This window comes from Cheilinus undulatus, linkage group 16 (assembly GCF_018320785.1).
Source record: "Cheilinus undulatus linkage group 16, ASM1832078v1, whole genome shotgun sequence".
NCBI classification, from domain to species: Eukaryota; Metazoa; Chordata; class Actinopteri; order Labriformes; family Labridae; genus Cheilinus; species Cheilinus undulatus.
Window position 1 is genome coordinate 5,050,455 of NC_054880.1, and position 27,317 is coordinate 5,077,771.

Sequence of the window (27,317 nt, forward strand, 5' to 3'; positions counted from 1 at the left end):
ATAAAGAGAAAAAGAAAACAATTCTATAGCACACACAGCATTCAACCATTATTAAAGCATAATAACTCTCAACAGACCAAAAATGCCATGTTTATGCATCATTACTAAAACCACTATAATTACCTTCTTTTACTATTAACTCCACTCCTTGATGACATCAAGGGTAGAAACACATTTTTAACATTAGCTGTTGTTCACCATAAGAAGCAAGCATGCTCCAGAAATGACTTTAAATTAAATTAGTTGAATATCTTTTCATATATTCTTTATCTGTCAGCTCGTACGTCCTGAAGTTAGATATTTTCTGATTGCTACAACTAAAGGAATCAAATTCAACAGTATATTTATATAAATGTGATTTAAATAAGCTACACACCACCCATCGTTTTCTCTCCTCTTGTTTACCTTAAAGGAAATTGAAGGCCTTACATTTCAGCAAATCAGCTGTTTCATAGTATTTAAGGTGAGAAGACATCATATGACAACAGATCCTGTTTTATAGCTATACATGTAAATTAACATGACTGATTTTATAAGGAAAAAAACAAGAGGGGAATTTCACAGATGTTTATCTCAAGATTAGATAAAGCAGCCTTTGAATAAAAAAAAAAAATTTTTTTTGGCTTTTTATGCCTTCATTCATAGAAGACGGCAGTGGTTAGAGTTTGAGAGAGTTGAATGAAGTGGGGGGAGCGACATGCAAGAAAATAATCTCAGGCTGGACTTGAACTGGACTGCCCAAGTACATGTGACGCGCCTTAAACCACCAGGCCATCTGCGCCCCAGCCTTTGTAAATCAATTTGATTTCTATTGGGTTTATTATTAAAGTTGTTTCCCCTGAATTTTAAATGAAGTGAACGCACCTGAGTCTACAGAAGTTTATCAATACAGTTGAGAACAGTACCATATGACTTTATCACATTAAAAAAAACAAAAAGAGGGTTTCACTGGTGTTAAAATCAAACTACATCAAGAAAGAAATCCTGGGTTTGTTGACCTAGTTTTGAAATACACCCCTAAGATTTGCAAACAGATTTAACAACCACAAAGTGAGCTTTGAGGACAAGTGAAAAGAAGTAAATGAATCACTGAAATTCAGGAAAAGAATAGATCTATGCAGTGGTTCTCAACTGGCGTGTTGGGACCCAAAAGTGGGTTGCAAAGCTGTTTTTAGTGGGTCGTAATTGTGTGTGGGTAAAAAATGGGTTTCGGAAGTCCGCAATAGGCATGCATCCCTACATTTCGTTTAACTGTTTTATCAGGATATAGGGTAAATTTCAGTGTCATCTCAATATTTAAACTCATTGCGTATTTTTCTTGCAATAAAATGATCTCTCTGATCTCCGCAAGATCTCTGAAAAATTGAATAAATGTACACATAATGGGAAAATAGGGTGTAAAACAAGTTCGATTTGTCTTAACAATTCTTTTCAGTCATATATTTCATTTCAGCCAAGATCCAAAAGCCAACATTTTAAATTAAACAAACAGGAATTTCCAAATTTTGGGGGAATTTGGGCACAACTTTTTTAACACAGAGACTGGTAGGTCTCAAGGCTAGACCAGTTGAGAATCACCCATCTAAAGCTTCGTAGTAACAAAACTTTGACATTAATTCAGTTTCATATCCAGCACTGATGAGCCAGGTGTATGTGTGCCTTGATGCTGTGCTTGTTATTCTTGATATCAGGTCCATATAAATGTCCAGAAACACAGATTTTACAACCACAGTTTAATGTCCACAGTCCACTGTGTCTTCAGAAAACAGGGAGGATCTCTGTTGAGTCCAAATATCCCAAATAAAAGCAGATATCAGTCTGTTTTTCTTCTGTTTTCACCTTTTCTCCAAAGAGCAGACATCCCTGTTTTGCTACTTGTCCAGCTGAGCGTCCATGTCACACGCTGAAAGGAACTTCAGTGCATTGTCTCTATGTGTCTTTTTATATTGACCTTGTATGTAAATCTTTTACCACATATGGGGCAGCTGAAGGGTCTCTCTCCTGTGTGAATTCTCATGTGTTCTTTTAGATGACTTATTTGGGTAAATCTTTTAACACACTCAGAGCAGCCAAAGGGTCTCTCTCCGGTGTGAATTCTCATATGATCTCTAAGATGAGTCGTACGGTTAAATCTTTTACCACACACAGAACAGGAATGTGGTTTCTTATCAGTCTTTTTACTTTTATTTTTGAGTTTTACCACTAAGTTTAAAGGGGCCTGTTGTTCTGTTGTCTCCTTCCAATCAGCACTGTCATCAGTCTCAGCCTCTGAGGACTCTTCAGTCTTGACGACAGTCTCTGGTTGTAAATCTCTCTCTGGATCATAATACCTGGATGCTCCTGGTTCTCCACAGACCTCTCCATTAGCTTCTGTTTTTATTTCTTTAGTCAGTATTTGATAAAGCTGTGAGGACTGAGGTTTCTCTTCATCTTGTTCAATCTTAAGTTCAGGAACAAAAGTGAACTTTATTATATCACCATCTTCTGGCAGGTGATCTTGCGCTCCCTCTTGGCTGCTCCACAGATCCTCTGGTTCCTCTTTAATGTGTGGAGGCTTGACATTATCTTGGTCCAGTCTGGAGCCTGTTTCCTGCCGATTGGGAGAAACCTCTTCTTTACTCACTGAGATCTGCTGGACACCCACAGGAAAAACTAAAATACAGAAGCACACATTTAGTAAAACATATTTATATATTAAAACAATCATGAAATAGTGATACCTGGCACTATTAGTTTTAAGCGTTTCTTCCATATGACATTTCTCTTCAGTCAATTAATTTCTATTTCTACCATAGCAAATCCGAACAAAAGCTACGCCAGGACACTACAAGTTCAGTCTAAGTTTAAATGTAAAAACATAACACTGCAAAGCATAACACTAATAATTTTGAAGCATCAACACTTCTATAAGGTCTGGCATCTTTATGTGTTTTCTCCAGTTGAGATGAGCCATCAAAGCCTCCCCTCTCTGCAGTAAGGAGTCTCATCCTGACTCGGGGTGGAGTCAGTGATAGACAGGGATATTATTGTTGAGCTGCAGAAGCAAGGCCTTTAGCAATGCACCATTGCTGCTGAGGTTGGATGCAGTAAGAAAGTCAATTTGAATTTCTTAAGATCCTGAGGGTTATGGAACAACAAAAGTGGTAGACCCAAAAATATTTCACCAGCGCTGAGTCAGAGGATCTGATTGGCTTGGCTGTGGTCTTAAACTTTTGATCAGCCAATGAACATCCTATTTCTGTTTAATTGTTGTTTTCAATAAATCACTCAATCAATTTTTTGTCTCCCTCTCATTTCTTTCTTTTTTTTTTTTTTTTTTTTGCATTTTGAAGCTCTACTTAGAACTAGGACTGGGCAATTAATCGCTTATTAGATTAAATCGCAATATGGCCTGCTGTGATTTTCAAATCACAGACAGTGCAATATTTCTTTTACCTAAAATTTGAAAAAAAAAAAAAAAAAAAAAAAAAAAAAAAAGAGAAAGGAAGTTTAATGCAATTTTCTTTTGTAGCAGTAGATTTTATTTTATGTTCTGCACATCATGTAAGTCTTCAAAAGTTTTGTTTTGTTTTGTTTTTTAGAATTTTTACCTAAGTCATTTTCTTGTTTATGTATATTTCTTTCTTACTCAAAATGAGAAAACATGTAAAAATCCCCTTAAATATGGCAATTGATTTCAAATTTGCAATTAGAGCAAAAATCACAATACGTTTTTTTCAAAATTGTTTATCCCCATTTTTAATCAAATATAGTGCCGGTTATAATATAGAATTAATTATTGCTTGTGTTAAATTAACACATAAGATGAGGAACCTAAAAATAACTGCATATTAAATCGCGATCACAATATTGGGGGAAAAAAATTGCAATTAGATTATTTTTGCAAATTGTTCAGCCCTACTGACCCCTACTGAGATCCAACAGTGCAAAATGTAAATTCTTGCAATTTTTCAACTGGTCTTAAAATTTTGATCAGGAGTGTATAAATTTGCCCAATGGATCCCCCATTTGCACAAACTGCTGCCTATTCTTCATATCGCCTTTTACACACACCAGAACAGCGCCTCCTTTGCCCCGTCTTTCCACGTTTTAAATAAAGTATCGTCGTTAAGTGTATCAAATGCTTCTATAAAAAAACAACAGAACATCAACTACATATTTCTATTATCCATACAGACCGTGATTTCCGCTAGTAGACCAACTAATGCCACTGTTGTTGATCTATTTGCTCTAATCCAGACTAACAATAGAAGACGACGAGCTAACCGGAGGTACCTGAACAACACAATTCATTTCACTCATGATAAGCGGTTTTATGCGACACACAACAAACATCGTTAAAGAGTCAGCAAACAACGAGTTTCAGAGTTTAGTAAACAAAGTTCTGTTATCAGAAGCTAGCTGTTGCCACCACTAAGCTGTGTGAATGTGAACGTTAGCTAAAAGCTCAGCTCTAGAGTAAACAAGTTTAGAGAAGAAGGAAGAAAACAAACCTGAACGATCCTGAAAACCAGACATTTTACAAACATCCAAGAGTCAAAAACGGAAGAGAAAAGTCAACTTTAACCACTTTTCTCTGATAAGTTCGCTCCGAGTGAATGCTGGTTCAACCAAACACGCTAACTGAGCTCGGCGGGAAAGAGATTCCAAGACCCGGAAACAAAAAATCCACTTCCTGTATACTCATTGACCTTCACAATAAAACGGGGCTTCGGATATCCAGAGTTGTAGAGTTGGCCTAAATGTTATTCATTTGACTTGATTATTGAAGTGAACAGTGCTACTGAAGTATGTTTCTTTGTTTTATCAAATATACATCAATAAATAAAAGTATTTTTCTTGGTAGCTATTTAATAATAACTTAGTAATAATTTTGGACCAAGAGAGAGGATATATCCAAGAGGGTAAAATGTGAGGCTAATGTATATAGAAATGTTTGAAATACTTAATTGTGGTCAAATCAAATGTGCAGAAGACCTGGTGTGAAGGTTCTTTTTCTGAAGGAGAAGAAAGAAGGAGATATCCAAGCTGTTATAAGAGGATTGAAACAGTGTTCGTGTTTCAGAGACATGTTCCTTTGTCTGTTAAAATGTTGAAAATTAAGTTTTAGTATTTTGTAAACAATCTCACTTGTATAAATTAAATTGTACACTTAAATTTTAGTTGAATTAAATCAACTTTCATGCCTTGCATATTTAATGGTTTAACAGTATCTTAGCATTTCTTTTCTAGGATGTCCTTTTGATTTAAATTTAAAGTAAACATTGTAACTGATACACTGTGTTTAAGCGATGGTCAGCAGGTCATGTTTGGGCAGACAACAGGGAAACACAAGCAGGAGTTAAATAGCTAGATAAACTTTATTGTCTTTTTCAGATGTGACAGTCTCCTTTACAAGGCTCAAACAACAAATAAACCTTGAATTAAAGCAAATTTAAAGCACTAAAGCCCAACACATAAAAGGGGAGGATGTTGAAGGCAACAACTGATTAAAAGGAGTGTTTTACAGGGTCTATTTTATATTGTTCAGGTTGTTTTTTAGACAAAATGAAGGATTTTTTGCAGAGGTTCATCTGAGTTGATGAAACTTTGTCTCTTTGTCTCATCTGCCTGATGGCAGTACCTAGAAGGAGTGGTGGAGAGGGTGAGAGGGGTGATCCATAATCAGGGGGGGGGCTTTCCTGTTTACAGAGTGGTTGTACATTTCAGAGAGGGGAGAGTTTGGGGTGAACCAGTGATTTTGTTGTCCTGATAAATGGGACAGTTTTACTTCACATTTAATGGTGGGAGAGTAGTACAGGACAAGAAGTTCAAGGTAAAAATGGACTCAGCTCAGGTGTCTAATTAATTTCTCAGGGATATATACAGAAAGAGTCAACCTGCTCGACAAGCTGTCACCAGACGCTGAGTGGTGAACAAGTACATAGGTAACATAAAGAAAAATTAGACTGAACATGAATGTCTTTATAAGCAGGAAAAGAAAATAATCTTATAGCACACACAACATTCAACCATTATTAAATGTATAATAACTCTCACCAGACCAGATCTGCCATACTTCAGTTTAGTATTTATCCTAAAACCCCCACAACTACTTTTAAGTTCAAACTATCGATGACATTAAGGGTAGATAACACATTTTTGTTAAGCATTAGCTGTTGGTCACTGAGGCCCTAAGGAGCAAGCTTGCTCCAAAAAATGACATCTGAATTAAATACGATTTTAACAACTTTTCATAGTGTTAATCTTTTGGATCACAGTTATGACTGAATGAATAAATTTCACCAATTATTCTATGGAAAGTAGGTCAATTTCATACAGTTCTAACATTTCGATGTAGGCTCTTCTGAAGAATTATTGGTTAAATCTTTGGCCACATTTAAGCAGTCAGAGGGTTTCTCTCTAGTGTGAACTAACATATGTCTGGTTAAAGAAGATAATCGGGTATATTCTTTACCACACTCCGAACATCTAAATGATGTCTGGCTAGTGTGAACTAACATATGTCTAGTCAGATCACCTTTTTGAATATACCTTTTACCACAACATGAGCAGCTAAAGGGCTTTTCTCCTGTATGACTTCTCATGTGTCTCGTTAAATTACTTTTAACAGTAAATCTTAGACCACACTCAAAGCAGTTGAAGAGTTTCTGTTTAGTGTGAACTAACATGTGCCTGGTCATAGTACCTTGTTGGGTAAAACTTTTACCACACACAGAGCAGCTGAAGGGTTTCTCTCTAGTGTGAACTAACCTATGTCTGGTCATTGTAACTTTTTGGGTAAATCTTTTACCACAATCGGGGCAGCAGAAGGGTTTCTCACCAGGTCTCCTATGAGTGGCCTGAGTATGTTCAAGGTTAAATCTCTTACCACCTTCAGAGTGGCTAGAGGTTTTCTGTCTTATGTGTTTTCTCATGTGTCTGGCCAAAACTCCTTGTTGGGAAAACTTTTCACCACACGCAGAGCAGCTGAAGAGTGTCTCCTCTGTATGAATTCTCACCTGTTCATTCAGATGCCCTTTGAGTTTAAATCTTTGACCACACTCTGAAGAGCCAAAAGGTTTCTCCCCCTTATGAGCTGTTGTGAATTCTTTTTGATGCCTTTTCTGTTTTAATTTCCTAACAAACTTAGAGCAGCCATGAGAGTTCTTGTCAGTCTTTCTTCTCTTATATTTGATATTTTTCTCTGAGCTAAAACCTGACTGGTTTTCTGTTGTCTCCTTCCAATCAGCACTGTCATCAGTCTCAGCCTCTGAGGAGTCTTCAGTCTTGACATTTGTCTCTGGTTGTAGATCTTTCTCTGGATCGAAGAACCTGGCTGCCTCTGTCTCTAGTTTACAGTTGTTTCCATCTGTTCCTGTTTCCATCTCTCCAGTTTGTCTTTGATAAACATGTGACAACTGAGGTTTCTCCTCATCTTCTTCAATCTTCACAGGAACCGGAACAAAAGTAAAATTGATGACCTTGGCATTATCTGGTCTGTGTTGCTCCTGACTTCTCCACAATTCCTCTGGTTCCTCTTTAATGAGCAGAGTCTCAGTAATCTCCTGGTTCAGACTGGAGCTTCTCTCCTGCTGCTCAGTGGAAACCTCTTCTTTAATCACTGAAAGCTGCTGGACCTCCACAGGAAAACCTAAAACACAGAAGCACATGTTTAGTTAACTTATTTTATATTAATGCAAACATGTAAAAGTGATACCTGAGGTCCCTAGTTTTCCACGGCTCATATCAAAACAAAAAATGCTTTGTTATAACATAGATATCTGCTGAGAACCATTCCTTTTCCAGGGACAAATTCAGCTCCTAAAGCCTTTACTTTTTGTGGATTTTCTCATAAAGGGTGGCGCTGCTCATGAAAGCAGCTGGAGCCTTTTCAGAATGATATTGTGCTGATTTTGCATTACACTCGTTTTATTTTGGTGATCTTCGTTTCCAGTGTTGCTGCGGCTTGTCACCTTTACTTTCTCCCAGAGGCTGCCCCCTTCCTCCACAGTGCTGAGGCTGATTGATCACACCTGTGGCTGCTCTGCAATCAAGCGCCCTACTTGACTGCTGCAGACTCTTGCCTCAGCGCCAGAGTATTGTTTGCTCCAGTCAGCGGTACAACAGCTCACCTCAGAGACTCTCTAGTGAACCTTTTTTGTAAGATTGCTAATTTACCTGAGCGTTTTGAACTTGTTTTTGATCCTGTGTGCCTCTCCTTTTTTCCAGTGCCTCACTCCTCACCTCACATCAGCCCTTAAACCCAGCACACTCTCTTAAAGGGATACTTCAACATTTTGGCAAATTCACCCATTGCCATAATTCCTATAGTCTTAGTAATAGGTTTGTTTCCTTTAGTTGTCATTTCAAGCTGTTTCTAGATCTGGGGGGACTGATATACCAGCTGCACAGCTAACGCTATGTTAGCAGACGGAATTTTTAATTTCCCTCATCAAACTCATCAAATACATAATCCAACAACTCCAAAACGCTCTAGTGGACAAGTTGTGACCTGCGCATTCACCACGCTATGAAATAATAACATCTAATTATGTAACATTACGACACATGAAGCAAATGCACGGAACTATTTCTTGACTAAACCACTGGGCGGAGTGACACAGTGCAGCACCCATGTCTGGAGTGTAGTTCTGGCTTTGCATTTAACTTTAAAACATCTCCATCTGGTAATGTTCCATATTTATTTCATAGCGTGGTGAATGTACAGGTCATGACTTGTCCACAAGAGCGTTTGGAGTTGTTGGATTCTGTATTGGATGAGTTTGATGAGGGAAAGCAAAAATTCATTAGCTGTGCAGCAGGTATATCGGTCCCCCCAGATCTAGAAACAGCTTGCACCGACAACTAAAGGAAACGAAAATATTACTAAGACTACAGGAATTATGGCAATGGGCGAATTTGCCAAAATGTTGAAGTATCCCTTTAAGACCTTCACTGCCTGTCCCTCCTCCCGTTGGATCTCCTCACCCCCCTGGACCTGTGGATTCCCCCCTCCTTTATTGCACTATTCATCCAATAAATCTGTTAAAACTCTTCCAGCCTGGTCTGCGTTCTGGGTCCAATATACAAAACCATCACAGATATTTCTATTTTCCTATAGATCTGCTTCTTGAAAATGATTTAACTTCAGCCCATAGACTCTCCTGTCTCCTCCACCGGCTGCATATCAGTGCGCAGCTGATGGAGGAGACAGGATTGAAGCTTCCATGTTAAGGTTTAAAAAGATAGCTGTAATCACTTCCCAGAAGCAGATAAAAATACAAAAGGGGAATTAGAAATATTATTCTGAAAAGGCTATTAATCTAACCTTGCAAAGCAGATGGATATGCCTGTTTTCTTGTTATTCGCTGGTGAATTCATCTTGCAAAGCTCCCATCTGAACCGTTTGGGCCTGGTTAGAAAGTGACGAGGGGCAGTACTTTCAGGCGCAGCAGAGTCGTGACATAAACAAGCAGCAGCAAGATCTGGTGCAGTTATGGAGGAAGAGATTAGCGTGGATGCTGCTAAAGCGCCAGTTTTATCAGAACTTGACGACATTTCTTCGTTAGAAGAAGAACAAAGAACAGCAGTGAGATGTTTTCTTTTCAAAAACGACAAAAGTCGAGTACTTACATGTCTATAGTCGCCATGTTTCGCTTTATTCCTCAGTAGCTGCGCATGCGCAGCTCGATAGCGGCTACGTGACGTGTTTTGTTGCTCTGATTGGCCCCATAGAGATGTGACAGACAGAACGTTCACCCAATCGTACTCCGAGTTTTTTTCAAAGCCTCTGCCTTTTCTCGAACATTTCCTATTGATGCTTTCCCAGATGGATGTGTGAAACAAATCCATCTGACGTGTCAGGTTACTATCAGTGTTCTGAAAAAATCCTTGAGAAATGAAAGGCTTTAGGAGAAAAAATTGTCTCTGGAAAATCAATCAGTCTTAAAGGATATCTTCATTATAACAAGAATGGTCTTGCAACGCATTTTTGTGTTTCCGTGAAATTTCGCTTCCGAGCTACGATGGAGGAGGATTTAATGATGAATTTCTCTCCTGCACCCGTTTGTGATAAAAACGTCACACATTATCAAAAACACATGAAAAACAGTGAATGTGCATTACTGTCCTCTTCTATTGTGCAGTAAATCACCTTCCTATCGCGTTTTTGTGTTTCTTGTGTTCTCGTGTAGACGGAGATTGTTTTCAAAACGTTGCTGTGTAAATGTGGAACTTTCTGGAAACAAAAACGGAAAACGAAGCAAAACGTCGTCGTGTAAACAAGGCCTGATCTGTATGGATGTTAACGTAAGCTAAGGGCTCAACTCTCTGAAACATGTACATTAAACTCGATTATAAAAGAAGAAAGAAAACAAACCTGAAAGATCTTGAAAGCCAGACATTTTACATACATCCAGGAGTCAAAGAATGAAAAGAAAGGTCAATTCTGACCACTTTTCAGGGATATCTCTTCTCCTGTAGGATGTTGGATCATCCAAACTCGCTGACCATGCACGCCAAAAAAAAAAGCCTTCGCGACCCGGAAACAAAAACATCACTTCCTGTACACTCGTCTTGTCTTCAAAATAAAAGTAGTAGTAGTCTCTTGAAACAAAGTTAAAAAAAAAAAAAAAAAAGAAAAACCTTCACAAGCATGTTTTTCCCCTTAGGATCCTCGTAAAGAAATAGTCAGAATCCACCAAAGAGCTGACTGCTCTAACAATATTTCCTAAAAAAAAAAAAAAAAAAAAAAAGATAGGCCTAGATGCTCTTCATTTGACTTGATTGTTTCAATTATTTCAGACTTATTACATAATAGTATATTTCCATAAAGCATGGTGATTTAATATTGGTATTACACTAACAGATTTGGACTGAGGTTGAAAATATTTTCAGCAGGATAGAAATGTAAACATAAAACAGGGACATTTTTAAAACTGTTAACGGTTCAACTTCTTTAGACCTGAGCTTTTGTCTGGAATGCATTATTAGTTTCTTTCACTTATTTAGGAAAATACGGACCCAATAGATTTAAAACCTAAGCCTTGTCTTTGCACAGGATGTAGTTTTTTTTACCCAAAATGATGTTTGCATATGGGGACAACAGACTTATTTTACTGTACAACACACATTTATTTTTATTCATTCTCTTTTATACATTTTTAACCAAGCTGTAAAATTACAGTAAAAAACTGAAAGCCAAGAATGGTTGTCTTGCAAAGAGAGAAAGGTTTCAACTGGAAATAAATAATAAATAGGGTAATGTGAAATGGACGAATAAAGAGTAACCAAAGTGGTTGCAGGGCAATAAAATTAAATATAAAATATCAATAAAATACAAATAGAGGTATATGACTCTACTGGGTAGAAAAAGATGTATTACTGCCAAAAAGGACAATGTTAAAACAGTGATTGTTGAGTGGTCATCAGAGTAACTCTGTTTAACTCTTGTTCAACATTAGATGTCGCACACCGTGGCCCAAAGGAGATCAAACTTGCTCCATAAACTACATTTGAATGACAAATAATTCATTTACTGAGGAAGTTAAAGTCCTTTAATGTCTGTGACAAAATATTTAGTTTTCTGACAGGTCCTTTATTAAAACCCTTTTAGGTTCTTTTTTTTTATTTGTTGGTTCGATGGCCTGTCCGTCAAAGACAAGAACAGTCTTAACAGTATTGTTAAGGTCTGCTCCAAAATAGTCAGGGTCCAGCAGAGAGATCTGCATTCTTTGTGGGAAAGGCAGGTGGTACAAAAGCTAAAGCAATAGTTTCCAAAAATGACCACATCCTGTCCACTGAGTTCACTTTAACATCCCCAGGCTGCTGCTTTATAACATCCTGTTAGATAACAAACTATGTTTAATTTTTAGTCCTTCTGTCATAAGGCCGTTAAACTGATAGTCATCTGATTTGCATTAGTTCATATTCCTTTTTCAGAATTCAACCACATAGTGGTGGTTCATTCCTACATTCTATGAATCAACATATGTCTGATGAGACTTTTTTTTTTTTTTTTTTTGTTAAAACTTTTTCCCACAATCAGACAGCAGAAAAGTTTCTCCCCCATTTAAATTTTTCTCACATTTGGTCATATGACTTTCAAGGCTAAACATTTAACCACACTCAGAGCAGCTGAAGGGTTTCTGCTTAGTGTGAACTAACATATGTCTGGTCAGAGAGCCTCGTTGGGTAAATTTTGCACTGCACTCAGAACAGCTGAAAGGCTTTTGTCGAGTGTGAACTAACATATGTCTGGCCAGAGAATCTCGTTGGGCAAATCTTGTACTGCACATAGAGCAGCTGAAAGGTTTCTCTCCTGAATGCGTTCTCATATGATTTGTCAGATGATGTTTAAGGGCAAAGCTTTTATCACACTCAAAGCAGCTGAAGAGCTTTTCTCTATTGTGAACTAACATATGTCTGGTGAGACATTTTCTTTTGTTAAACCCTTTACCACAATCAGAGCAGCAGAAAGGTTTCTTCCCTGGGTGGTTTCTAAAATGTTTGGTCAGATGACTCTCAAGGTTAAACCTCTTACCACACTCAGTACAGCTGAAGAGTGCCTGTCTAGTGTGAAGTACCATGTGTCTAGTCAAACAACCTCGTTGAGTGAATCTTGTATCACATTCAGAGCAGCTGAAAGGTTTCTCTCCTGAGTGGATTCTGGTGTGTTTGGTCAAATTTCCTTGTCGAGAAAATCTTTTACCACACTCAGAACAGCTGAAGGGTTTCTCTCCTGTGTGCATTCTCATATGTTCTTTTAGATGCCCTTTCTTTTTAAATATTCTGCCACACTCAGAGCAGTGATGTGATTTATTATCAGTCTTTTCTCTCATATTTACCACTGAGTTCATACAAGACAGGTGTTCTGTTGTCTCCATCCAATCAGCACTGTCATCAGTCTCAGCTTCAGAAGAAGCTTCAGTCTTAAACTCAGTCTCTGGCTGTAAATCTTCTTCTGGATCAAAGTACCTGGCAGCTCCTGCTCTTCCACAGTTGTTTCCATCAGCCCCTGGTCCCATTCCAGCAGTTTTTCTATGACCAAGCTCTGAGGATTGAGGGTTCTCTGCATCGTCTTCCCTCTTCACAGGGAAGGGAAGAAAACTTGATCTGTTGATACAAGCCTCCTCTGGCCCCTGAAGTTGCTCTTCCTCTTTACTGCCCCACCAGAGCTCCTCTGGTTCCTCTTTAATGAGCAGAGACTGAGTAATCTCTTGGTTCAAACTGGATCTCCTCACCTGCTGCTCTGGGGAAACCTCTTCTTTATTAACTGACAGCTGCTGGACCTCCGCAGGAAAAACTAAAACACAGAAGCACAAATATTGTGAAACTTATTTCGTATTTACTCTGAACCAGCTCTTCCCAAGCACCGGCACTGGAACTGGCTTGGTGGGAAAGGCAATCATCTCTCACGTGACGTTAAAGTTCCTGTGGATTCAGAAAGACACTATGTTTATTGGTTTTGTTGCATTTTTGTGTGTAACTCCCTGTTCTGTTGATGAGGTGATATGTGAGATACTGAGTGACGGTTCATCTGACTATGAAAAACAGGCACCGGGGCACAGGTGGCCTAGCGGTTAGGTAAGCACCTTATGAATGCAAGTGAACTGGGTTCAAATCCAGCCTGCTCCATTCCATCATGTTTCTACCCTACTCTCTGACTCTCTCCACTGACCTCATCTCTGAATAAAAGCATAAAAGCTCCAAAACATATATTTAACAAAAAAAAAAAAAAAAAAAAAAAACAGGGCCAAAGCAAGAACCTTGTGGAATGCTGTCTGCCCATGAGTATGGTTGGGAGCTGTTTGGGCTTTTCTGATGCTGGTGCTAAATCAACACTTTTTACACAGTGCTGGTGCTTGAACAATTTCTGAATCAATACTTTTGAGAAATAAAGTGTGTTTAAAGTCAGCAGGAAGTAAGTGCTGTCTGAGTATTGTAAATGATTCACAGAAATATCTTTAAAAGATGCTAATAGAACTTGGGATAAGAAAAGTGGAGAGTGTGTCTTATATTTGGGCTTGCAGGGAGTCACATTGTGTTGGCAGGGTATTGAAAAGAAGAATCAATAACCGTGTTGTTATTCAGTTCAGTAGGTATCAGATGTGTTGGAGCTGGTGCCATGTCAGTACAAGATTTCAATATTCATCCCTACCCATGAGACAGCTCTTGAACCCACTGTACGCATTTTTATCAACCTGAATATTGTCTTGCTTGGTTAAAAACATTGCATGATTAACTGTGTTGAAAGCTTTTGAGAAGGTCAATAAAAAGAGCGGCACAGTGGTTCCTATAATCCAAGGATGATATAATTTAGAACAGTGATACTCAACGTGTGGCTCTGGAGCCACATGCAGCTCTTTTGTGATGATTTGTGGCTCTTTCATTCCTTGATTTGAAATATTATTCCCCCAGAAAACCTCAGAAAAGGGAAACTTTGACCTCAGAAATTAATCACAAAAATCAGTTTCTTTCCCAGAATAATACAGAAGGCTTTAATCGCCAAACTTAATTGTCACATTTATCCCATTTTTGCCCTTTTTCACCATTTTTGCCACTTTTCTCCCAATTAAGCTACCTTTGCAATTAAATCCGACTTCTTTTTGACACTTTTCCCCCATTTTTGCCACTTTTACCCAATTTTTCTCCACTTTTCGCCCAGTAAGCTACCTTTGCAATAAATACCACTTGTTTCCGCTATTTTGCCCTTTTGTTGTAACTTTTTTTTGCCACTTTTATTCCATTTTTGCTCTTTATCACCATTTTTTGCCCATTTAAGCTACCTTCTGTCAATAAATACCACTTGTTTCCTATATTTTTGCCCTATTTTGCCACTCTTGACTGCTTTTTGTACATTTTAGTCACTTGTCTCTCATTTTTTGCCACGTTTAAGCCACTTATGGGCCATTTTTGCCCCTTTTCAGCATTTTTTCACATTTTTTTGCCCATTTAAGCAGCCTTTTGCCATTAAATACTACTTGTTTCCACTTTCTTGCTCATTTTTGCAACTTCTCTTAGCCACTTTTATGCCATTTTTGCCCCTTTTCACCATTTTTGGCCCATTTAAGCTACCTTTTTTCCATTAAATACCACTTGTTTCGTCTTTTTTGCCCATTCTTACAACTTCTCTTAGCCACTTTTATTCCACTTTTGCCTCTTTTTACAACTTTTTGCCCATTTAAGCTACCTTTTGCCATTAAAAACCACTAGTTTCCCATTTTTTGCCCTATATTGCCACTCTTGTCTGTTTTTTTGCCCATTTTAGTCCCATTTCTCTCATTTTTTTTGCCACATCTTTGCCACTTTTAGACCATTTTTGCCACCTTTAACTTTTTTTTATTGCTCCTTCAAGTCGTTTTTGCCACTTTCACCACCTAGATTGTTGCTCTTGCCAAGGTATTTTTTTTTTTTAACAATTTGGCTCTTTGGTTGAGCAGGGTTGAGTAACACTGATTTAAAACAAGAATGGCAGTAGAGACAGCGTTGTGTTTTTGTCTAAATCCAGACTGCTGTGAACTCAACACAGAGTGCTCTTAAAGAAATTAGTTAAATTGCTCATTTACTAAAGATTCAAATATTTTGCAAGGTAAGAAAATTTAGAGATTGGCCTACAGCTGTCCATAACTGCTATGCCTTATGTTTGGTAATACACCATATCTAAACTAACATCTATGTTGGCTGCTGATAAAGCATAATATGTTATAAATGTTACAGTTATCTGGTTAAAAAGGAGTTGAGAGACATTTGTAGCACCACTGATCTTTGGTTATGATTTCAGCATTGATTCAATTTCACTGAGGGTGCATAACATTACATTTTAACATTGTTTCAGTGTTATAAAGCTGGACGGGTTAACACTGATCCAACATTGTCACGTCAGCTTACTATCTAAGAGGGTAGTCAGACAGAGTTTTATCATCAGGAGCTAGCTACAGCTATTGGCTAAAGGCTCAGCTCTCCGAAATATTTACAAGAAACAGGAAGAAAAAAACAAACCAGAAAGATCCTGGAACCCGGACATTTTACAAACATCCAAGAGTCAAAGAAGGAGGAGAAAGTCAACTCCGAGAAACTGTCTGGGATTCCTCTGCTCTTTCAGTACGCTGGATCACTCAGATACACCACCTATGCTCGGCAGAAAGAGCCTTCCAGACACGGAAGGAAAACGCAACTTCCGGTACTCTCATCTGGCCTTCACAATAAAAGCGGAGCTTCGCCTAGCCAACGTTTATATACTTTGTCAGACAAATTAACAAAAACAGCAACGGCTGCAATTTTCTCCTTCGTTTTGTGCTGCTTAGTCTCTGCAGGCCACAGTGGTCTGGAGGAGATGAGAAGGATAGTTCTGATGGCTAGCTGCTAATCTTGGGACTAATGGAGCTTCTATACCCTGAAAACATCATTTTTTTTTATTTATTTAATCATAACTTTTGTAAATCTGCCAATGCTACATCTCAAGCACTGATTCATCAGTTAATCTTTCTCAGGAGTGAATTTAGTGCTGCAATAGTACATGAAAATATTTATATCTCAACGTTCACTGCCTGATCTTTGGCTTTTTTCACGTCTCCACTACTATGACAAAATGCATGTAGGAACACATCGAGAAGTTCAGAAGTCAGCAAACAATACATCATTAAGAAAAATTGCAACACTTGTAATAATAAATGTCAACTGTTCTTAGAGAAATGCAAACATGAATGTGGACAGAAGATGATGTACCACAGGGACAAAAGAACACAAGTATGGACTAAATATAGAGCTTACCTGAAGACCTGAGGGCTGCGTCTAATGTTAATGTTTTCAAAAGCAAACTCAAGACCTACCTTTTAAGCCTGACTTTTAAGTAAAATTTGGTTTATCTTAATTTTGTGTGTGTTTTAGGTTTCATCTCACTATATCTTAATTTGAGGATTGCCTTTTAGTAGTTTATCCTCTTAACATAACTTTACCAAGCTCTCTTTTTGTTTTCTTTTTTAACTTATTTTATACAGTTTTATTGATCTATATTTTGTTTTTATTTTTATTTTAGTATCTTCTCATTCTGTTTTTATGTCATTTACTGTCACTTTGTTTTAAGAGTCTAGCCTAACCTCCAGTGTTTCCTCATTCTGAATTTTGTTTGTAAGGAATTCATTATTTATGCCATAGTTGCCAATGTTGTATATGGACTACAGATTGGGTGGGGGAATAGGGTGGGATGGGGATAGTGTGTGATGGATGGGGGGGTGAACTCATGTATTTGTCTTTTAATTTTCTGTTGTGTGTAAAGCACTTTGTGCAACATTTCAATGTATGAAAAGTGCTATACAAATAAAGTTTGATTGATTGATTGATTGATTGATTGATTGAATGATACATTGTCATAAAAGGTCAATTATGTAAAATACCTTTATGAAGTATCTCACACATCAGCACAGAGGCAATGTGTTAAAATATATCAAACTAGATCTGAGAGAGTTTATCAAAAAGACATGTTTTCAACTATGAAGACAAAGAAAAACTATCCACATGAAATCAGATTTTACTAATGTGAATACAAATAAGACAAATGTCTAAATTAGTCAGGAACCTCAGAGTCAAACTATTCTGAATTAAAAGTTTATGGTAAAGGAGAAAGAATTAAAACATGATGGATTTAAAACCAAAGGTTGAACCATTACTAAAGTGTCTTTACAAAGATATCCATATTATAATAAAAACAAACTTCACCGTTATTTTCAATAATTGTATAGAAACTAACTTCCAACATACAGTCTAGTTCGTCCAGCAAACATGCCACACAGTTAAACAAACTAAAGGAGCCATCATACAAAACTCCCACTGTAACAGTAGTAATAGCTTTATTAATAATTAAAAAACAACAATATAATAAAAAAATTACATTTAAACATGTACAATAATTTAGAGATCAGCAAATCTCTCTGAGTGAGTTTTTGCATCTCTTCAAGAGATAATTCCAGCTGAATGTATATCACACTCATAGTGGTGTCTCAACAGTATTACATCTCAACTGTAACTTCTCAGAGTTGAAACATTCCTAATGTTTTCTTGTGTACTCCAAATCATCAGTATCTTCAGTGTCAGGTGCAGAAGACTCCTCAATCGTGACCTCAGTCTCTGGTTGTAAATGTCTCTCTGGATCTGGGTTCTTGGCTGCTTCTGATCCAACACAGTCCTCTCCATCATCTTCTGTTTCTGCCTCTCTTCTCTCTGTTGCTTGGTTTTGATGAGACTCTGAAGCTTGATCACCATCACATTTGTGAATTCTTAACTGAGACCGCCAAGCAAACCGTTGGTCACAAACACTGCAGTGGAAGGGTTTCTCTCCTCTGTGATTTGCCAAGTGAATTGTCAGGTAAGACTTTCTGTTAAACCTTTTATCACAGTAAGAGCAGCTGAAGGGTTTCTCTCCAGTGTGATTTGCCATATGAGCTGTCATACAAACTTTGAAATTAAATCTTTCACCACACTCAGAACAGCTGAAGGGTTTCTCTCCTGTGTGATGCCTCATATGCTGGGCCAGATTACCTTTTTGGTTAAAACTTTTACCACACTCTGAGCAGCTGAAGGGTTTCTCTCCAGTGTGAGTTCTCATATGATCTGTGAGATTACTCTGTTGGCTAAATCCTTTACCACACTCAGGACAACCAAAGGGGTTTTCCTCTGAGTGGATTCTCATGTGTTTGTTCATACTTCCTAGTTGGGTAAATTTTTTGCCACACTCAGGGCAGCCAAAGGGTTTCTCTCTTGTATGTGTTCTTAAATGTTGCGTCAGATGACCTTTAAGGATAAATCTCTTTCCACACTCAGAGCATTTGTAGGGTTTCTCCCCTGTGTGAATTCTCATATGATCTATCAAATGACTCTTTTGGCTGAATCTTTTGCTGCATACAGAGCAGTTGAAGGGTTTCTCTCCTGTATGAATTCTCATGTGATTTTTCACATGATGTTTTTGGTTGAATCTTTTCCCACACGCAGAGCAGCTGTGTGATTTCTTGTTGGTATCTGCTAACTTATTTTCAATGTTTACCTCTGAGTTTGTACCTGATTGGTGTTCTGGTGTCTCATCCCAGTCAGCACTGTCATCTGTCTCAGCTTCAGAATTATCTTCATTCTTAACCTCAGTCACTGACTGTGAATGCCCCACCGAGTCAAAATCCCTGGCTGTGTCTGCTCCTCCACAGTCCTCTTTATTGGCTTCTGTTTCCATTCCTTCTGTTTGTCTTTGATGAAGCTGTGAGTTCTGAGGTTTCTCTTCATCCACTTCACTCTCCCTAGCACCAGGGAGAAACGTGAACTGGACAGTCTCCGTCTCCTTTAGTTTTAGAGGCTGCTCTCCCTCCTGACTGCTCCACAGTTCTTCTGGTTCCTCTTTAATGTGTAGAGGCTCGCTAATCTCCAGGTCCAGACTGGAGTTCATTTCTTTCTGCTCTGAGGGAGCCTCTTCTTTACTGACTGAAAGCTGCTGGACCTCCTCAGGAAAATCTAAAATACATAAACACAGATTAAGGTAAACAGATTTGACACCAAAACAGTGTAATAGTTATTAACAGTCAGACCTGCATTTTCTTTGTAATCTTGGCTTGATAATTAATCAAACATTGCATGTGGTCTGAATCAATCCTGCATGTTACTTTTGATGAATGACTTTGTGATTAAAAGGTGAACATGATAAGTTGAAAACTCAAAATCTGAGATAAAAAGTAAAACTTTTAAGTTTAAAAGTTAAAAACATGACATTTAAAGTCAAAATGATCTTTTGACTATGAGATAGGATATTTATTGAGATAGGATAGGATATTTAAACAATTGGGCTAATTTTAAAAATCAAAGATTGAGATAAAATTTAAAATCATAATTTTTAACATCCAAAATATGAGGTAAACATCCAAATCATGAGTTTCAAATGTCAAAATATGAAATAAAATTTAAAATAATGCATTTTAAATACAAAAACAAGATAAAATTTCAAGTTTGGAGTTGAAAAAGGTAAAAAACGTGAGATAAAAGTAAAAATCATGATTTTAAAAGGTAAAAAAACTGAGATATTTTTGGCCCCTTTTATGTAATTTTTGGCATTTCTAACCCATTTCTGCTACTTTTGAAATCTAATTTCAACACCTTTCCCACCATTTTTTGCCATTATTAACCCATTTGAGCTATTTTTATATATTTCAATTCTGTTTTTAACAGAGCTACCTACTACTCAAATAAATTAAAATTTGTTTCTTGATAAGAGTTTTTATTATTCTGGTAAAACATAAAATACCACATTTTTTTTTTTTTTTTTTTTTTTTTTTTTTTTACAATGGACTATGATTTTGCTGGCCCCCAGTTTGGCAGGGCCCCTGAAAGCTCTCCCATTTCCCCCCCCTAATGGTCAGCCTTGTCTCCACATGACTATTCTTGAATGTGTATGGCTGTGTTCAACCACCTTCAGCTACAGTGCGGATCCACGGTCACTAGCACCTTTAATTCGGGGGTCAGGGGCTGAAAAGGTTGAGAACCCCTGCATTAAATCATCACAGTACCTCCAGTTACTTATAGACTATTTTTAAATAATGAAATGGGCCTGATCATATCACAAGTTTGACATTATGATGTTCCAGACCTTCATTTGGGGAGTTTTTCTTGAGGCTGACCTTGTTAAATTCTAAATAGTGAGCCCTGATCTACAGACATGTTTAGACTGGACAGACTGGGATCCTTTCAGGGCTGATACCAACAGTTTGGACAAGTTCAAAGAGGCTGGGGTGTTATATGTCAGCTTCAGTGATAGCTGCTGAACAACACACACCTCCCAATAGTTCACAGCCAAACACAGACACGGAGCTGCTGCCTGGAGCTCAGTGAATGACACAAATACCTCCAGTTTGTATCAAATCAACGCATTTTCACCACAGATTTTCATTCAGATTTCCTCATTAAGTGCTATAAGACCCTTTAAAATAGAAACCAGATATTCTTTTATCCGAGAAAACAGTTACATGATCAACAGGAGCTATCTGTGGCTAACACTGTGCTAGCCACAAACAACTTTATTTTAAAAAAGAAAGAAAACAAACCCGAAAGATCCTGAAAGCCGGACATCTCCAGCACATCCGAAAAATCAAAAAAGAAGTAAAGTCACATCGGAACTCCTTTCCAGGATTGCTCTGGTCCTACAGAACGCTGGATCATCCAAACGCAGTAGCAAGGATTCATGACCCGGAAACACAAACACCACTTCCTGTACATTCACCCGACCTTCACAATAAAATAGAACATCACGTATCCAGTCTTGAATAAATTTAATACAGTTAATTTATCATTTCCAACTCTGACTGACACTTTCATGTCTTATAGTTTACACGACAGAAAAACAGGGCCAGGTCAGGGACAAAATGTGTTGTAATCACCATTAAGTCTTTCATTCATGTCTCTCTGTATCATCCTCTCTCTCCCTGCTTCTCCAATCAGCCGGTTATGGGCGTGTACTCTTTCATTAATTCTTCAACTAGATTTCTTCACGACCTCTGTCGTACAAGCACCACTCTGCTGTCAACACCTCCTCCCCCCTTTTCAGGTTAATATTGCAGTTCGTTGTAACATCCAATCATCATTTCCTCTGTCTTAGTTACATCCAAGAGAAGATAGTTGTCTTCAAACCAATGCACAACTTAAAAAAAATGTCCAGGCATATAAAAACTGACAGAAATAGGCAGAAAATCAGATAATCCCTGGTACAACCCGTTGCTTCATTTAAAAAAGCTTTCACATACATACTGATTTAAGGATTGGTTAAAAAAAATTCATTCTGAAGTAATAGAAAATCACCATGCATATAAATCTCTTTTCACCCTTCAGAGCAGCTGAAGGGTTTCTCTTCTGTGTGCGTACTAATGTATTTTATCAGTTGACCTTCAAGAACAAATATTTTTGTCACACACACAAGACATATGAAGGGTTTCTCTTCTGTTGGTATCTGCATATTTGGTCTAAAGCAGTCTAGTGTACTCTTTTATTTGAGTTAAATCTCAATATTTTGTTTTCTAAGCTTCATCATCGGTCACAGATCAATATCAGAGCAACAGTTTTGCAGGCTGTGACTTCGAGAGGGACCCAACTGCAGTCAAGATGGCCACCATGGGCGTTGCTATACAGCCAAGCCATGCCAGAAGTCCTAAGCCGAAGTTTCTTCTTCGTGTTGGACTCAGCTGCCAGTGTTTGTCAGTCTTTTTCGTGCCTAAGCCTAACCCTTGCTGCTGGATCTCAAATATATCACCTTCCCCACTGCCTTACCCTGAAGCTAACCACTCAGGTTTGGATGCCTAAGCCTAACCTTAGACGTACAGACTTCCAGTTGAGACTTCCGGTATGGACTGGATGTATATCGGCCAAAATCAAAACTACTAGAGGTGGATAAGATGTAGCTGATAAAAATAGATAGCAACCTCTTCTTCACTCACTGAAAGCTGTTGTACAACATTCAGAAAAACTACAACACAGAGGCACACATTCAGGAAAAAAGATTTTATATTAAAACCAATTTTAAATAAAGATCATTTAAATTATTTGATTTTAGTTTACACCACAATAATTTCATTTTCTGTCAATGAACGGACATTTTTAATCTATACAGCCAAATCTAGACAAGTTATAAAAAGACAGTTTACAAGAGCAGCTCCAGACTGTACTCCTTTTAAAGTCAAACCTCAGCATCATAGTTTTCAAACTTTGTCATCCATCACAGAGTAAAATAAAAGCAACAACATTGCAGGCTGTTAATGCCTTCGCCAAATCATGATCAAACCCACCAGAGATGGAAAGGAGAGGCCAACGGGAACAGTGACAAATCAGGGGGGTCTTCTCTGGCTGTCAGTGAAGTTTTTTTTAAAAAAAGGTATGGAAACAAAGTGAACTGAAACCTCTCCAGTTGCCTCCAAAAGTTGATTAATTTTCAGCATTACCAGTCTGTGGAAGGTGCTGCTCTGTGGAACATAGTGATTTTAAAAATGCCCTGAGAACAGTATGCTAGGAGTGTGAAAAAATGACAAAAAATTCAATATTATGGTTTTTGAGCCTAGTTCATGGACATGATTTTGCCCCAATTCTTTGTATTATTGATCCTCAAGCCAGTTTTGCTTGTCACTGACCAGTACAATCAAACTTAATTTCCTATAATGTGTTGAATATGTGTGCCTTCATATTAAGGCTATCTACAAGATTTCTTTCTCTTTAGCTACAGCCTGTTGGTCAATGAATGAAATCATTTAAGTAAGTTAAAGAGGGTCTGGAGGTGTCGCAGAGATTCTTCTGCATAAATAACTACAATATTTGGACACTAGGATGTTTATCTGCACACCTCTTACACCAGTGAACATCATCAGATCTGTGGTCCTCACAAGGTGTTGAGTCTGCTGGGCTTATCTGGTACATTTATGCAGGTAGCGAGAGTCAGCTGGGAAGGCTTCTGTTAGGAGGTTTTCAACTCCCACCTCTAGAAGTGGCACACAGAGTCTGATTGGTCCACGATCCCAGCCTCCATTATGGAAGCAGATGCTAGGAGTTATGACCAGAAGAGCCCAATAATCTGTTGGTGGCTGGACAAGAGGCAGAAATCCTCCTGAGCGTAGCTTACCCAGGGGTCTTTAGAAGCAGGAGACTATCTGATGGCCCTGAGGGCTGTGCCGCTGGTACTTGCAGAAGCAAAATTCTGGGTGTTGGAGGAGTTTTAGGGAGGATATGAAGAAGGACTTTTGACTGGCCCAAAGAATGTCCTGGCAAACCGCCAGATGACTCAGGAGGAGAAACCAGGGACTGACTTACACCGTGATCAGGTTTCTCCCATGAGTGAGTCTTCATATGTCTGGTCAGATTTTCTTTTCGCCCAAATCCTCTACGACACAGAGCGCAGCTAAAGGGCTTCTTCCTAGTGTGAACAAATATGTGTTTGGTCAGGTTTCTTTTCTGGTTAAATCCTTTTCCACACTCAGAACATTTGAATGATTTGTCTTTGGAGTGGGTATTCATGTGTTTATTCAAGTTCCCTTGTTGGTTGAATCTTTTACCACACTCTGAGCAGACGTAGGGTTTCTCTCCAGTGTGAATTCTCATGTGATCTTTGAGATGGCCTTTGTGCTTGAATACTTTACCACACTCAGAACAGCTATGTAATTCCTTATTAGTCCTTCTTCTCTTATTTTTTACTGGTTTTGAATATGACTGGTGGTCTGTTGTTTCCTCCCAATCAGCACTGTCATCAGTTTCAGCCTCAGAAAAGTCTTCAGTCTTGACCTCAGTTTTTGGATGCAAATCTCTCTCTGGATCAGAGTACCCGACTGCTGCTGGTTCTCCACAGTCCTCTCCATCATCTGTTTTTAATTCTTCAGTTTGTCTTTGATGAAGCTGTGAGGACTGAGGTTCCTCTTCATCATCTTCACTCTTCACAAAGGTAGGAGAAAAAGTGAACTTGATGATATCATCCTCCTCTGCTCCATGAAGCTGATCTTTCTTCTGATTGATATTTAATTCCACTGGTTCCTCTTTAATCTGCAGGGATTTAGTAACCTCCTGATTCTCAGGGGGAACTTCTTCCTTTACTGTAACCTGCTGGACCTCCTCAGGGAAATCTACAATACAGTGGCACACATTATGGAAAAAACTCAGTCAGTACTTATTCACATAAAGCCTCTTATTTTAGTTTGCAACCTGCAATTGGTCACCCTTTACATGTATTTTATTTCCCAAATTATGGAAGGTAGGAAACTTTGTGCAGCTCAGCAACAACAAACAATGTGGGATATACAGGTGGACAAAATTGTTAGTACCCTTTTGTTAAAGAAATAAAACCTTGAAATGACTAGAAACTGACAAAAGAAACAATAAATAAAATTTGACTAAATATCAACTAATGGAAATCACACGTTGCTTTTGAACTCTGGTTCAACAGAACCCTTAAAAACTAATGAAACTGGACTGGATAAAAATGACTGTACCCTTAACTTAATATTTTGTTGCGCAACCTTTTGAGACAATCGCTGCAATCAAGCAATTTCTGTAACTCTCAGTGAGACTTCTGCACCTGTCCCACGTATTTTGGCCCACTCCTTATGATCTCAGGTTTGAAGGGTGCCTTCTCCAGACTGCATGTTTCAGCTCCTTCTACAGATGTTCAATAGGAATTTTATCAGGACTCATAGAAGACAATTTCAGAATAGTCCCGTGTTTGTTCTTAGCCATTCATGGCTGTTTTTAGCTCAGTGTTTTGTCTCATTATCCTTTTGGAGGAGCTATGTCCTGCAACTGAGACCAAGCTTTTGGCTCCAGAATGCCTTAAGGTCTTGAGATTTTATTTTACTCTGGAAAGATTCAAGACACCCTGTGCCAGATGCAGCAAAGCAGCCCCAGAACATAACTGAGCCTCCTCCATGTTTCACAGTAGCTACAGTCTTCTTTTCTTTGTGTCTGTGAACATAGAGCTGATGTGACTGTCCAAAAAGCTGCAGTTCTGTCTCATCTGTCTAAAGAACATTCTCCCAGAAGCTTTGTGGCTTGACAAAATGAATTCAGGTAAATTTCAGCCTGGCTTTTTTATTGTTTTATTATTATTTTTATTATCTTATTATTATTACTCAAAAAATGAGCTGGACAAAATTATTGGCACCCCTTTCAAACCTGTGGGTAAATCATTTTATTTCAAGCATATGATGCTCATTTAAACTCACCTGTGGCAGTAACAGTGCTGGTACTATAAGCCAGCAATGAGTCCGGATCTAAATCCCATTGAACACCTATGAAGAGATCTCAAAACTGTTGTTGCAAGAAGCACCCTTCAAATCTGAGAGACTTGGAGCAGTTTGCAAATGAGTGGTCCAAAGTTCTAGTTGAGAGGTGTTAGAAGCTTGTTGATGGTTTTAGGAAGCGATTGGTTTCAGTTATTTTTCCCCAAGGGTTAAGTTGAGGGTGCCAACAATTTTGTCCAGTCCATTTTTTGAGTTTTGCGTAAAATTGTGTATATTTTGTCTTTTGTCTTCAGATTTTTTGTTGTTCCAGTGCACACAAAGGCAATAAACACATGTATGCCAAAAACATTTGTAATTGCAACAATTTCTGGGAGACATGGTGTATTTTCTGGAGAAATTCCATGGGTGCCAATACTTACGTCCATGACTGTATTTATTCAAAAATGTCTGTAACAGTCATCACTTTCTTGTGTGAATGCACCACAAAAAATGTCAAGGTTGTCAAGGGGTAATAAGAAAAATTATCAGAGGTCTCCGACTAGTACTTAAGGTGAGCTATATCAAAGCGGTCCAGTCAGCATTATAATTTTCTGAATGTGGTCCTAATTGTAAAAAGTCACCAATGAGCTGTGGTTATAAATAAAGTTAACTACCTTACCTTACTTATTATATTTTCATATTTAAGTTGTTAAATCTCTATTACCTACATTTATCTAATTTCTCCATATAAATGTTTCCCTTTGATATTAGCATTTAATATTTGAAATTTAATTCATAACAGCCTTACTTTATTCAACAGTTCCTGCATTTAATGTTTACTTTTTTCATGACATTTTTCTAACCCATGCATAATGGATTGGGAGGGTGAGGCTACCTGTATTTTCATGTATTCTTTTTAGTGTATTTGTTAGTATTTAAAGCGCTTTGTCACTTGGTGTTGCATTATTAAGGGTCAAGAAGTTCTATGCAAGTAAATGTGATTCTTCTATTGGCAGAAAAAAAGTAAAAAGAAGCAGGATGCCAGGCTGTGACCGCTGCATGGGACAAAGCTGCACATTATTTTGAAGCTTAAAAAGAATTAAAAGGGGAAAAATGAGAGGAAAATTCAGTCTACAAGAAGTCATAAAATCAGTCAGTTTTCTGATAAAGACGTCTGTAGGAGTGAATAGTTCACTGTTTACCTCTGGAATGACAGATTGCTGAAAACGACAGGACCTATGTGATTACAGTCTACTTATGTTAAAATAAACGTACCGTCACCCATGTTTATTCTTCATCATAAAACACGTTAAAACAATATCACAACAGTCAGCTAAGAGTTTGAATTCCAAAAAACAACGCGATATTATCATCTGAAGCTAGCTGTGGCTAACACTGAGCTGTGTGGATCTGGTCGTTAGCTAAAGGCTCAGCTCTCTGAAATATTTACAGTAAACAAGTTTAGAGAATAAGAAAGACAACAAACCTGAACGATCCTGAAACACGGACATTTTAAAAACATCCGAGACTCAAACAAGGACAGGATAAGAAAATAATGAAGACTTCTGCAGGACGGTGGATCATCTAACCATGCTAACTGTGGGAAACGGGAGGCTTTGGGCCTGA

At 38.0% G+C, this 27,317-nt stretch overlaps 4 protein-coding genes across 4 annotated transcripts; all 4 read right to left on the reverse strand.

Annotated features, from left to right (window-relative positions):
- Positions 1 to 5,384: 5,384 nt before the first annotated feature.
- LOC121523833 (gastrula zinc finger protein XlCGF57.1-like) lies at positions 5,385 to 10,487 on the reverse strand. Its single transcript, XM_041808888.1, has 2 exons — positions 10,361 to 10,487; positions 5,385 to 7,633 (listed from the first exon to the last, which is right to left on the reverse strand). The coding sequence occupies exons 1-2, from the start codon at positions 10,383 to 10,385 to the stop codon at positions 6,324 to 6,326; spliced, it is 1,335 nt and encodes a 444-aa protein (XP_041664822.1). The 5' UTR covers positions 10,386 to 10,487; the 3' UTR covers positions 5,385 to 6,323.
- Positions 10,488 to 11,290: 803 nt separating this feature from the next.
- On the reverse strand, positions 11,291 to 16,101 carry LOC121523850 (zinc finger protein OZF-like). Its single transcript, XM_041808907.1, has 2 exons — positions 15,982 to 16,101; positions 11,291 to 13,285 (listed from the first exon to the last, which is right to left on the reverse strand). Exons 1-2 carry the CDS (start codon positions 16,004 to 16,006, stop codon positions 12,099 to 12,101), a joined length of 1,212 nt encoding a protein of 403 aa, XP_041664841.1. The 5' UTR covers positions 16,007 to 16,101; the 3' UTR covers positions 11,291 to 12,098.
- A 1,924-nt stretch (positions 16,102 to 18,025) lies between these two features.
- Positions 18,026 to 21,169, reverse strand: LOC121523490 (zinc finger protein OZF-like). Its single transcript, XM_041808399.1, has 2 exons — positions 21,054 to 21,169; positions 18,026 to 19,473 (listed from the first exon to the last, which is right to left on the reverse strand). The coding sequence occupies exons 1-2, from the start codon at positions 21,076 to 21,078 to the stop codon at positions 18,026 to 18,028; spliced, it is 1,473 nt and encodes a 490-aa protein (XP_041664333.1). The 5' UTR covers positions 21,079 to 21,169.
- A 1,364-nt stretch (positions 21,170 to 22,533) lies between these two features.
- LOC121523874 (zinc finger protein 260-like) lies at positions 22,534 to 27,317 on the reverse strand. Its single transcript, XM_041808933.1, has 2 exons — positions 27,178 to 27,317; positions 22,534 to 24,599 (listed from the first exon to the last, which is right to left on the reverse strand). The coding sequence occupies exons 1-2, from the start codon at positions 27,200 to 27,202 to the stop codon at positions 23,605 to 23,607; spliced, it is 1,020 nt and encodes a 339-aa protein (XP_041664867.1). The 5' UTR covers positions 27,203 to 27,317; the 3' UTR covers positions 22,534 to 23,604.

Bases quoted from the DNA above. Each gene is read 5' to 3' on its own strand.
- LOC121523833 (XM_041808888.1), bottom strand. From the start codon at position 10,385: ATGTCTGGCTTTCAAGATCTTTCAG. The intron at 7,634-10,360 runs GTTTGTTTTCTT...TCTGTGTTTTAG, and splicing joins TGGCTTTCAAGATCTTTCAG to GTTTTCCTGTGGAGGTCCAG.
- LOC121523850 (XM_041808907.1), bottom strand. From the start codon at position 16,006: ATGTCCGGGTTCCAGGATCTTTCTG. The intron at 13,286-15,981 runs GTTTGTTTTTTT...TCTGTGTTTTAG, and splicing joins CGGGTTCCAGGATCTTTCTG to TTTTTCCTGCGGAGGTCCAG.
- LOC121523490 (XM_041808399.1), bottom strand. From the start codon at position 21,078: ATGTCCGGCTTTCAGGATCTTTCGG. The intron at 19,474-21,053 runs GTTTGTTTTCTT...TATGTATTTTAG, and splicing joins CGGCTTTCAGGATCTTTCGG to ATTTTCCTGAGGAGGTCCAG.
- LOC121523874 (XM_041808933.1), bottom strand. From the start codon at position 27,202: ATGTCCGTGTTTCAGGATCGTTCAG. The intron at 24,600-27,177 runs GTTTGTTGTCTT...ACTGTATTGTAG, and splicing joins CGTGTTTCAGGATCGTTCAG to ATTTCCCTGAGGAGGTCCAG.